The 12403-nt window shown below is 28.5% G+C and overlaps 1 protein-coding gene across 1 annotated transcript in view; it reads right to left on the bottom strand.

The window, feature by feature from the left end:
- LOC111625902 (putative transcription factor p65 homolog) overlaps nt 1-12403 on the bottom strand; it is a 59624-nt gene that overhangs the window by 34438 nt on the left and 12783 nt on the right. Inside the window, exons 2-3 of the mRNA XM_023369160.1 lie at nt 7766-7987; nt 3944-4095 (exon numbers count right to left, since the gene is read on the bottom strand). Of these exons, the coding sequence (XP_023224928.1) occupies nt 3944-4095; nt 7766-7969 (356 nt within the window). The 5' untranslated portion in view covers nt 7970-7987. The remainder of the gene's footprint in view (nt 1-3943; nt 4096-7765; nt 7988-12403) is intronic.

The following is a 12403-nucleotide window of genomic DNA, read 5'->3' as shown; positions in this document are numbered from 1 at the left end:
CTAGTAGAAATATTGTAAAACGTTTATTAATTTGAATTTAGTATTGAATTAATAATGTTTTTCAGATAGTGCTTTTTAAATTTGACTTTTGCAAAAATTTCTTTTATGTATATGAAATACAGTACAGTCGACCTCCCTATAAGATCATAGATACGTTCCATTCTTTAGGAATCCGATTTCTTACGAGTCCTTCCAATCACAGCCCAACACGTGTGAAGTTTACGGACTACGGCTGACTGAAAGGTTTTCTTCCATAAAATTAATCGATTCTAGACTAATCCGACTCAACATTTCCAAAATACGTATATATTTTTTGGGAATAATCCGTATAAACTACGCTATAAACAAAAAATTGTAGGATTACTTACCGAGTGTCACCATTCGACATTGCCATTGCTCAACATTGTTTTCGTCGCGGAACAGCTCAGCAAAGAGCGGCCGATTTCTAACAACTTATTTTTCTGTGAAAACTTCGTAGAACTTCGGAGACATCATTAATATAAATAATTTTAATCGCCGTTGAATAAGAAATGTTTCTTTCACAAGAAATGTATAAAATTACAGTACTGTATTAGACTTACGGTACCTAATTTACATACTGACAGACGATAGTTAGCGTAAAAATCTCCGTAGCGTGGCGCCACGCTAGACGGCGGAAATTATATATTTAATTATAACAAAGTTACAATAAGTTAATATATAATTATATATACAGTACCTAATTTATATATAATTAATATATAATTATATGTACAGTACCTAATTTATATATAATTTATATAATACTGTCCAGACGATAGAAATCTCTCCGTAGCGTGGCGCTACGGACGGCGGGAAAGTAGTTCGGCTGCCCGATGACGTTTTACGTAATTATAGGAGGTTTTTACCTTTTTTTACGGATACCATCACAATTTTTTCGCAGTTTTATAGGAATTGTAATTATAGGGACCGTAATTATAGGGGGGTCGACTGTATATGCTTCTTATTGTGATAATTTTGAAAATTGCTAAAATGATAACAGTGCTAATGTTAACCAACTGAACAAATATCCAGCTATAAGTTGCTTCACTTTCCCAGCTGATATGAGATTTTATTTAAAAAATAACTTTTATATTATTAATTATAACAAAACAGCAAAAGGCTTAATTTTGAGGATAGAGATGAGTTTTAAAAAATATTATAAATAACAATAATGATAAACTTTTCATTTAGTCAACCTCATCAAAGATATATGACACATGATCCTCTCTCTCTATCTTCCTCAAATTTTAATACACCAAAATTTATAGCATCAATATCCCTTATATATAAGTAATGACTGGAACTTTATGCATTTGCATAAAATCAAATGTAAAAGGCACATTTTTACCTTTTGATGAATAAATGTATATTTGGTATCTTTTTTTACCATAGTTTACTCCAAAAATTATCAGTTCAATTCCACTGTGATTTTACACAATAAAATTCAAGCACATGTCAGGCATGGACACATGCTTTTATCAGAAATGCTCAAGCCCATGTGTAACACAATTAAATATTTCCTGCACTAAACTTTGATGTGTTAGCAGGCAAATTTTAATAGATCATCCTTCTAAAGGTTGTTTTCTATCAGCTGACTAAATTTTATCACCTTATATTCAGCAGAATTTTTTAATAGTAGAAACACGGGAAAAGATGTACCTGGTATGATTTTTCTTCTATGTTTTGAAGTTTTGGAAATGACCAACCACATGACAATAGCTCTTTTATTTGAAAATGTCCTAGGAATTCTTTGACCAAAAGAAAAAGTATGATTCTGTCCTTTTGTTTTTGACTGATGGCACACCCTATATGGTTAAGACAGGCAAAGGAATGCAAGTGCTCTATTTGAAAATGCTATATGTTATGTGTCTAGTCCATGCTCTTCAACAGTTGCTGAAGAAGCCTGAGTAGCTTTCAAAGATGAGGATTCTTTAATATCAAATATGTAAAAGCATTCATTAAATGTCGAACTTAAATTAAACTTTTTAAAGAATGTGAACACAATCTCAGATTGTCTCCCAAACCAGTTCTTACTTGCTAGGAAACATGAATAGGAGATTCCATTTATTATGCAGACCACTTTGAGAAGGTAAAATGGATTCTCAATAACATGTATTCTGAGGTAACAACAACTGTTACAATTGCAAAAGACAGTTTTCAAATTCATTAATCCAAGAACATCTTGTAGAACTGTCAACTGCCACTAGATTTCTATCTGCTTCAATTACTAGTTGTAAACCACAAATCTTTCATTGAGCAAAGCAACTAAAATTGTATAACATTACTGAGAAACAAAAGTAGCCTACCTGAAGGGTTGTATAAAAAGCAGCAGGAGGTTCTGGATGAAAATTTTTTGATGCTATCAGTTATATCTAGCATTCTACAAAAAAATGGAAGCTGCATTTCTGACCTAAAAACTGAAAGTAATGTAAAGGTTCAATTTTGAAAATGTATTTAGTCTGTCATTGCAACTATTAACTGTTCAGGAATTATGTTTAGTTTCAATAAATGATTTAAGTTGTTGTTTTCTGTGTTTGTTAGTATTCTTAAAATCACAATTAAAAATAAATATTTCAGGCATTTAAAGGGCATAAATTATGCACATTTCAGTGATTATAAATGCATAAATTTCCAGACAAGGCCTTATATAAAAGTTATCATGCAAAATTTTGTTTTTTTAATCTTTACCCCATCCTGAGATATTAAACAAAGTAGATGTCATCACATCCACACAGAATTTTTCTCCCTTTTCCTGACTTTTTTGAGCTTGGGGTCTCAAAATATCAAGTTTTGAAAAAAAAAACCTCCAGATCAAATTTGACACAATTCCAGTGATACATAACAGACAGAAAACTAAAATTCAGCAAATATATCATTATATTTTTTATTGACATAAAATAATAAATTATATAACTAAAAAGAACTTGTAAAAGAATCTGAATTTTATGTTAATATACTTATTTAAAAATAAATCAAAAAGCATTAAAAAAAGAATTAAAACAATTCATTTTAAATTTTTGTCTGTTCTTTATTTGGAACAGCCATTAATAAAATTTCATATTCATACTGAATGGAATTCATTTGATTTGAATAATATATATCATTTCAAAATTTGCACTTGTGACCAACAACATTTTAATTCATCACTGACATTCAAAATATTCTTTGTTGTACTTGAAAGAGTAAAATATCAAAGTTGAAAAATCAAGTAAATGACAAATTAAAATAAAAGTCAAATTTTTTATCAGAATAAATAATGTTTCTCCTATACATTTTTTTATGACTAGTTGAATGTACTGATTTCAATAATACCTTATGAATAACAACATTATTACAATACAAGGTCTTCCAAAATTACATTATTATCTGAAAAGTATGCAACATACACCAATCAATAGAGTAATTGTCTGAGTTTCATCCCCATCTGCATTCAAATGTCTTGATGTCTACTACATCTAGGAAGCACTCCACAACAGAGAGGGCATTTTGTGTTCTGCTGTTACAAAATCAATATCATTCATCATTGAGTAATCTGTAGGAGTTGTAGTATTGTAACCTCTGTGGGAATAGTGACAATAGATATGCTTAATGAGTGTAGGGAGAATCTAAGTATCAGTTGGATGTTGTGTGACACAAAATGCACACATTGAGAAATTGTAATGGACAAATGTATACTTGGGCAGTTCTCTAATGTTTTAATATACATTACAACATCATCATATAATAATTAACATAATTACAATAATTTAAAATGGGTGTTCTTTTTGAAGAACACCATTTTAAATTATTATGTTCACAACAAGCAGCATCCATTGTATTAAGATTGAATATAAATTCATTTTTTTCCTTAAATATCTAAACATTTCAGAATAAGAAACCATAAATATATTAAACTGCAATATGTAAATAAATAAAAATCTACCTCTGCACCATATCTGCACTTTTTATTTCTAAACTACAGATTCCTTTTTTACAGCCCTCTTTTCCAACAAGATTATGTGGATGAGGATAATAGGGTGGATCTTTGGTAACACAAGAAACTATAACTACTGCTGCTCCTTTATAATTTTTAATCTGAAACACAAATGTTTGAAATTAAAAATACATATATTTCTATAAACAGAGACAAATTAAAATATGTAATAATTGAAATAGTCATCATTATGAATCTTAAAAATAAAAGAAAAATTTTGTTTGTGGCACTGACATACCATTGTGTCTGTGATGCAATTATAGAAGTTTGTGTTTGGATTTACAGTATGTTGAATTGTCTTCTTTTGTTTGAACTTTTCTTTGGAAAATCTATCTTTTTTTAAATTTATATACTTTCCTAGAAACTTGTTTCATCACACTTTACAGAAAAATTTGTGAAAATTCATAAATTTACTTTAAATGATTATAAAAATTTATTTTAGCAAACAATATTTTGAAAGAATTTTTAAAAAATCTTATTTCACATCTACTTTCAATGTTTCTTTGAAATATAATTATTCTCTCTTGAAACAGATCTTTTAAACTGTGTTGTTATAGATTGCTTTATTAAGAATTCTGTAACTAGTTTTGGTGTTTTTTACTTATATACTAAAAATTACTTTTTTCATCACTTGAAAGAGAAATTTTTGTGACCTTTGTGAATACTTCTGTAAAATACTATGGAACACACGTACACAAAGATACGTAAATAAAAAAAAATTGCTTTTGTTAAGAAATGATCAAAACAAAAACAATGACAAATTTGTTGATAACATGATGGAAGCAATTGTTCAACACATGTAGTTACTAACAAAACAATGCAAAAGTTTTGAACCTGCTCAGTGTTTCTATTACTGGGTTCTATAATTCACAATTTTCTTAAGATATAGTCATGCTTTGATTTTTTCCTCTTGGTTTTTCCTCAAGAACAACAAATATTGGCTCCCTGAACTTTTTGATTCATTTTTATTACATTATTAACAGAAATAACCAGTGTTGTTCAAGAAAAAGTAATAAGGACAAACATTAAAATTAAAACCACATTAAAACTTTGATTATTTTTGTCCAGGCAGTACCAAGTTTGTATGCTAGTTAAACATATTTATTTGGCAACTGTTAACTTAAATCAAAAATGTTTATTATTGAATTTTAGAAAAAGAATCAAATTTTATTTTTACATAAAATTTACTATATAAATAATATAAAAAGAAATATTTTACTAAATGTATTTCAAAAATAAAATATCAGTCATATTAAACAATACACATAAATATTATTTACTTTTGAAAATAATGGTTAAAATCATTATTTATAAAGTAAATCATATCATATAAATTTTAACTTATTTGAAGCCAACAATATTTTCATTAACTGTAGAAACATCTATTAAATGATGATGACGATGATGATGACGACCTTATTATTTTAAAGCAAAAGAGATATTTCAAATTTACCTTTTATATCCCAATGTTAATCATCTGGTTTATCATCATATATTTATCCAAAATTTAAATAATTTGCATTTGGCACTTTGATCTTCTTTGATATTGCTGCTTTTGGGCGCAATCGTTCAAACTTTGCCTGCCACGACCATGAGATCGTCCAAGATTCATCTTTGATGAAATTAACTTATCTAATTTCAAAATTTCTTTCTGTTGCATGTCAGCCCGGATTGAATTTTTGTCGATGTGTAATGAAAAGTTCCCGTTTTTGAAAAAAATAATCGTGGCTATTGTATCGTCCAAAATTATTTTTTTATTTTGCACAAACAATATACAGTTTAACCCGATTATAATGTCATCGAATGTAACGACAACCCTAATATAATGTCAAATTTTTATCGGTCCTACGATTTTACTATACTAGATAATGTTAAAAAAACCCACTTGTAACGACATAAAACAGCTTTAACGTCATATTTGAAGCACTCCCAAATTTACAAAATTAGATTACAAATTTCATTTAACCTAGAAGAAACTATGTGTTCAGTCCTAAGGTTCACTTCTTAGAATGACTGTGGGTGGTACTCTCTCCTCCCTGACTTCAGTGGGGTGAGGTGGCTGTTTTGCCTGCTTGTAGAAGAAGGTCGCCATTTTGTATTTTATTTTGACTCGATTCTCGGTCCCCCGACTACTTACGAGTCTGGATTTTTTTAGAGCAAACGATTTAGGCATCTAATACTCTGTGCCAAATATCAACTCTCAACATGTACCTGTATGCTGGTAAGAATGGGTGGCAGTACGATTTTATAAACAAGACATAGTCTTGTCAACAAACATCTATAAAAGAACCCAACAAAGTAAAAAATAAAAATAAAAAATTACCATACATTTTTACTGCATTCGAAAATGGTAAAATGTATGGTAATTGTCAATTTTTATGAATATTGTATTTTAATCTATACTTTAAATTTATTAAATTTATCTGTAATTTTTTAAATAATCTGCAATTTAAATTTATTAAATTTCAATCTGTAATTATAATGAAAAATCCAATGATATTCACAGTTATTTATTGCAAATTAATTGATAATACAGATCAGAGCTTACATCGAATTGTTGAACTTAATTATTTTGAATACTCAATAGATCTAATTTTTATTTAACACTAATTAGCAATTTGCATTTTTCAAAATGTAAATGTGAAAAGTAGGTTCAAATCCAAGTGTAAATTCAAATATAAAATATTTGATTGCTTTTGATTTTTTAAATATCTATTCTTGCACTCACTTTGTGTTCATTTTAGAAGCATTCCTGATGAAAACATTTTGTTATGTCAAAAATGTTCAAAAAGAAAATAAGCAAGTTACACCTTGTAAATTGTTTGAATTGTTTTCCCTCATACCTGTAAAATTGATTTTTGTTATTGAGATCTAATAAATGTGGTGTATTCCATTTTACAAATCAATTACAGTGGAACCTCGATATATGACCTTAATCCATTCCTGATGTTTGGACTTATACCAAATAGGACATATACCAAACCAACCTTTCCCATAAGAAGTAATGTAAAAATGATTAATCCGTTCTTATGTAAAAAAAAAATGGCTGGCTTTAAACACCTCGCTTTCCTGCTTGATTTTTCATGAGATCAGCATGTATCTTTTTAGCTTTCTTGCAAATAATTGCTTCTGATATGCTGTCTCTAGCACACTGTTTTTCAGTTATCCAAAGCAAAAGCAATTTCTTAACATGATCTAATGTCTTCAATCTCTGTTTAGAAATTGATTTAACCCCTTTCACAATGTTAGCAGATTTAATAATGCCTTTATTTTTCACGATTGTTGATATCATCATTCTCGGAATATGGTATGCAACAGTTAAATCGCGAACATGCATGCCACCTTCATATTTCTCAACAATCTCTTTTTTCAGTTCCATTGTGATTCTAGTCATTTTTTTAGTTTTCTGTTGCTTTTCATTTGCCTTTTTGCAATTCATGATTAATAAAAATAATAAAATTTTACTTACAAATTAAAATCAGAAGAAATTTAACAAAGTTATAAACCATGGTACTGCGAACATGTAGTCTGGTCTAGTACACTGATAGTGCTACTTGTTCATAGATGGCGCATATAATTGAATTAAGTTGTATACCGAGCAAAATTTGTTTTGTCCAAACAGGACGTATTCCAAATTTGACGTATTCTAAAGCAGACATATACCGAGGTACCACTGTACTTTTAAAACTTTTCACAATAATACTGCTATTACAAATGAAAAACTTCTTGCAATAGTTACTTTCAATAAAATAATTTATAATTTCATATTACCTTTATTGTTGGAAAAGTTTTATTCTCAGGAGTACTATTTATTCCAGTTATACATCCTGCTAGACGACCTTCACATTCATAACGAAATCGTAATGTTCTAGGTGCAGGTTGTTCTAATATGACAACTTCTGGTTCACCTAATGCCATGCTTTGATCATATGTATGGTGAGGAATATAAACAGTTTCAGGATTGATCTGATTCATTAAGAGCAGAAATAGTAACTAAGTAAAAAAATAGAATTCATTAGCATTCATATAATTTGAAGTAAAAACTAATTCAAAATATATATTGTCATCTTAATTTTTTTGTAAATTAAAACAAACTACATTTAAACTCCAACTTATACAAAGGTTAGGTTCCACAAAACACAATATATCTCTTATAAGATCATGTACCAGTATACATATTAAACCTAGCTTTAATTAAATAATAATACTGTTGATTCTAATGTTTTTCGGAAGGCCCTATTTTCAAAATCAAATCATTTTTATAAATGATGAAATATTTACATTAGAAAACTTTCAAAAAAGAAGAATTCTTACTAAGGTAAGTTATACAAGACTTTTTTGATGAAAATTTTTACAAAAATTTCCATCAAAAAAAAGCAGAACCTTCTTTTTTGATATTAACATTGTGGAAAAAAAAAACAAATGTAGAAATTATAAATTATATGCATCTCTCTTTAAATTCAGCCATAGTCATAATAGCTAACAGAATTCACCTCCAGCTTTTCACTCATACTATACTATTCATTACATAAACTTGCTTTATAAGTTTTATAGAGTAAGAGTTTCTAGTCTTTTTTATAATTTTATAATGTAAATATCTCATTATTTTTAGAGATTCTGAAGATAAAGAACTCAAAAGTATTAATATAGGTGTTCAGAATGGATCCATGGGTAGATGATTGGAGCAATTGAACCTCTAAAATATTTTATTGCTAGCATTACATGAATTATTTCTTTAAAACAGTACATTTTTATTTTTCCGATTTAAATAATCTAAACAAATTTCAGTTTGGATTAAGTATTAGCTCATAATACAGGTATACCTCGCCTTACGTTGGTAATTGGTTCCAGGAAAGCGACATAAGTCGAAAAACGACGTAAGTCAAATTTACTTGTCTCCGAATCTACTCATCACTAGGTTAAACCATAAATTACCATTCCCGGTTCTGTATTTTATTTATTAATGCATTTCTAATAATATACGGTTAATAAGGATCTATTTTAAGATTACAAACAAATAAATTTTAGTTTTTAATATAGTACAGAAAAAAGTAATCTAAATTTACAAATGCATATACTTTAAATACAGTACATACTTGTAAATGTATATATTTTAATATGATTTTATGTGCTTTAAACGCTTTTCTAGTGATATTATGACTTCAATATTTGTGGCGGACAGATGTAAAGTCAAATAAAATGACTTAAACTTGATTTTTATTTTTCCATATACTTTTTTTAACAAATGATGTATAATCAGGAACGACGTAACTCGAAACGACGTAAGTCGAGGTATACCTGTATGTAGAATTTTAATTATACTATAGAATCATATAAGAGTATTGTATATAAAATATTCTTAATTAGATAGACTCGCATATTAATTTCTATAGAGATGAACCATACTTGAATTTTTCATGAACTATAAAGGATGCAGTATTTTTACAAAATGGCTACTTTATCTGGGTCTCTTGTAACTAGTAACGTAAAATTAATTATATATTACTGTCTGATATAATGATACATGCTGCTTGTAGCTGTTTATTGAGAAATTTTATAGAAGGAGAACAATTATTGCTAGCAGGACACTCATTATGTGGTACCAAAACAAATAAGCAAGATCATTCTATATATCTATATATATTTATGCCTTTTGTGATAAAAAACATCAGCTTTGACATCTGTCCAATCACAACCAGATTTACAAGTAAGCTATGTACGCTGTTGCTCAGGGCCTCGAGTTTCAAGGGGCCTGAAACATTTCTACAAAAAAGAAAATTGAAGTTAAATTTTGTAATAAAATTTTTTTTTACAAACCAACAAAATATACTTTACTTTTTATTTTGTGTAGTATTCCATTAATNCAGGGCCTGATTTACAAGTAAGCTATGTCAGCTGTTGCTTAGGGCCTTGAGTTTCAAGGGGCCTCTAACATTTCTACAAAAAAGAAAATTGAAGTCAAATTTTGTAATAAAATGTTTTACAAACCAACAAAATATGCTTTATTTTGGGTAGTATTTCATTTTAATTTTTTTAAGAATTAACATTAAAGTCTTTTTTTTAAAAAATTGATAAAACCAATTTAAAAAAGATTTTTAATGGAACAGATATAAAAATTTAATTAAATTCAGTTATAAAATTACAAGTAAGTTGTGAAACCTCACAACTTTTTCTTCCAATATCTGTATTAAATCAAAGACATAGTCTGATTTAATTCTTTTCTTTTTATGATTTACTTCTAAAATTATGAAAGGTTGCATTTTGAGATCCTAAGAGTTCAGCTTAGGTCCTCAAAATACTTAAATCCGGCCCTGTGTCCCACAAAAAATTACTGGCATTTTAAATTTTAAGGAAAAAGGCTTTAAAATTGACAGTATAACTTGTTCATGTGAAGCTGGACAATCAGGAAACTTTTGCAAATTCTTAACAGTCTAATACATAAGACTAGTGAAATCTTCCTAGTCTAACACACTCTTTCAGAATTCAGAGAAGCTCATAAGTATAACTGACTGATTTCCAAATAATTATTCTTTTTCATGTGGAAATTGACTAAAACTTATATTGGGATCCCGTAAGGCTTTGAAATTGCAATTTGGAAGCAACAGAAGCTTTGCTTTTTCTATTGCTATTCATCTTTACTGTTGACAATATACAAGAATGATTCAAATGACCCAGATAAAATAGTTTGTTTTTAAACACCAGAGGGTAAGCATCTGATGAAAAATGAAAATACTACATATATAATAATATATATGTACTGTAATCTTATTGTAATTCAATTCTTAGAAAATGTCTCTCAAACTCCAATTTTGTCACTTGAAGGAGTCTATACTTATCAGGAATTCAGCTCCCATAATCAAAGGATAAAGCTGTATTCAATATTGGGCTGTAACTTGGATAACTAAATATACAGATATCACATAATATTGCAGCTAAACAGATAATTAAGTCTCCAGCTTGTATTAAATTAATTAATTTACAATATTCTGGAAAAAAGATTGGAGTAGGACTCAAACTCACAACTGCTTATTGTGAAGATGCATTGTCAATTATGTTATCCAGACCAATTAATTTACAAAATATAATCATATAGGTCACCTGCCTCACCCACTGGAGATAACTACACACCCATTAGCTGGCACTCAGCTAATTTTAAACTGCATAGTTATCTCCAGACAGCAAGGCATATGACTTGTATGATTATATCTTGTAAATTAATTGGTCTGGAAGTAAGGTTTGGATGATGATCTGGATAACATACTTGACAATGCATCTGCACAGTAAGCAGAAGTTGCAGGTTTGAATCCCATTCCAAATCAATCTTTTCTTCCAGAATACAGTAATACCCCGAACTTATGCGATAGGAGGGACTGAGCAATAACCGCGTAAGTTGGGGTATAATTTCGCAATTTGTGTAAAATCCAAGTTGGATGTATGTAAGCTAATAAATGTTCTCGTTAATCTTATCTCGTCTTTTGATTCGTTCACGGTTACAAGCAATCACCACATAGAGTCTCTCAAGTCTCCGTAGATATAACAAACACAGAAATAAATAACACAAAATAAATTGTAGCTATGTGTCAATTCTGCATGACACATCCAAACATGTAAGCTAAACAATAGTGCGGGGGAGTGAGTAATCAAGAGTTGCGTGGCACTCAAACAAAAGATGAATCAACGAGATTTGAAAAGCGCATATCTCTGGGTTCGCATAAGTTGGGGTAGCGTAAGTCAAGGTATTACTGTATTCTAAATTAATTAATTAATTAAATTCTCATTTTTTAATTTAATACAAGATGGCAACTTATTTGCTTATCTTTAGTAGTACAAATTATGTAATATCTGTATTAGCCAAGTTACAATTTGATAATGAATTTGGCTTTATCATTTGATTATTCATATAATTCAGGTCTTATTTTCTGTAATGTTTCAGTTCCCATAATAATGAGGCCATATAAGTTTCTATCTTTCATTCAAGTAAAACACTATGTATCCTTAAAATAAAAGGATACTAAGGATAATACTTAAAATATATTTGTAATTAAAAAATTAGTGTGCATTATTTATGAAATGTCCCTTGTACTTCGTATATATCAAATTAAGTGAAATTTTTGAATGCAATTGTTTTCTTCATATTTTAAGATTTTGTTCTAATGTTGCAAAATATTTTAATTCAGAATTTTCTATTTTCTTATTTTTCTTTATTGTTGCCTAATTATCTATTCACGTTATAATTGTTTATTTTGCATAGCAATGTAAAATTAAAAATATATATTGTAATCTATTTATAAATTTTAAATGTAATTTATTTTTCTACAAACACAGCTGTAACAATATTATATTTTATTTATCTTTTAGTTTATTTATTAAAGATAGTGATAAAAAGAAAACTATTAATAAAAGCATTTT

The sequence above is a fragment of the Centruroides sculpturatus genome, unplaced genomic scaffold, assembly GCF_000671375.1.
Source record: "Centruroides sculpturatus isolate CEXI.00-Female unplaced genomic scaffold, Cexi_2.0 scaffold452, whole genome shotgun sequence".
In the NCBI taxonomy this organism is placed as follows: Eukaryota; Metazoa; Arthropoda; class Arachnida; order Scorpiones; family Buthidae; genus Centruroides; species Centruroides sculpturatus.
This window is presented reverse-complemented; position numbering and strand designations above follow the sequence as displayed.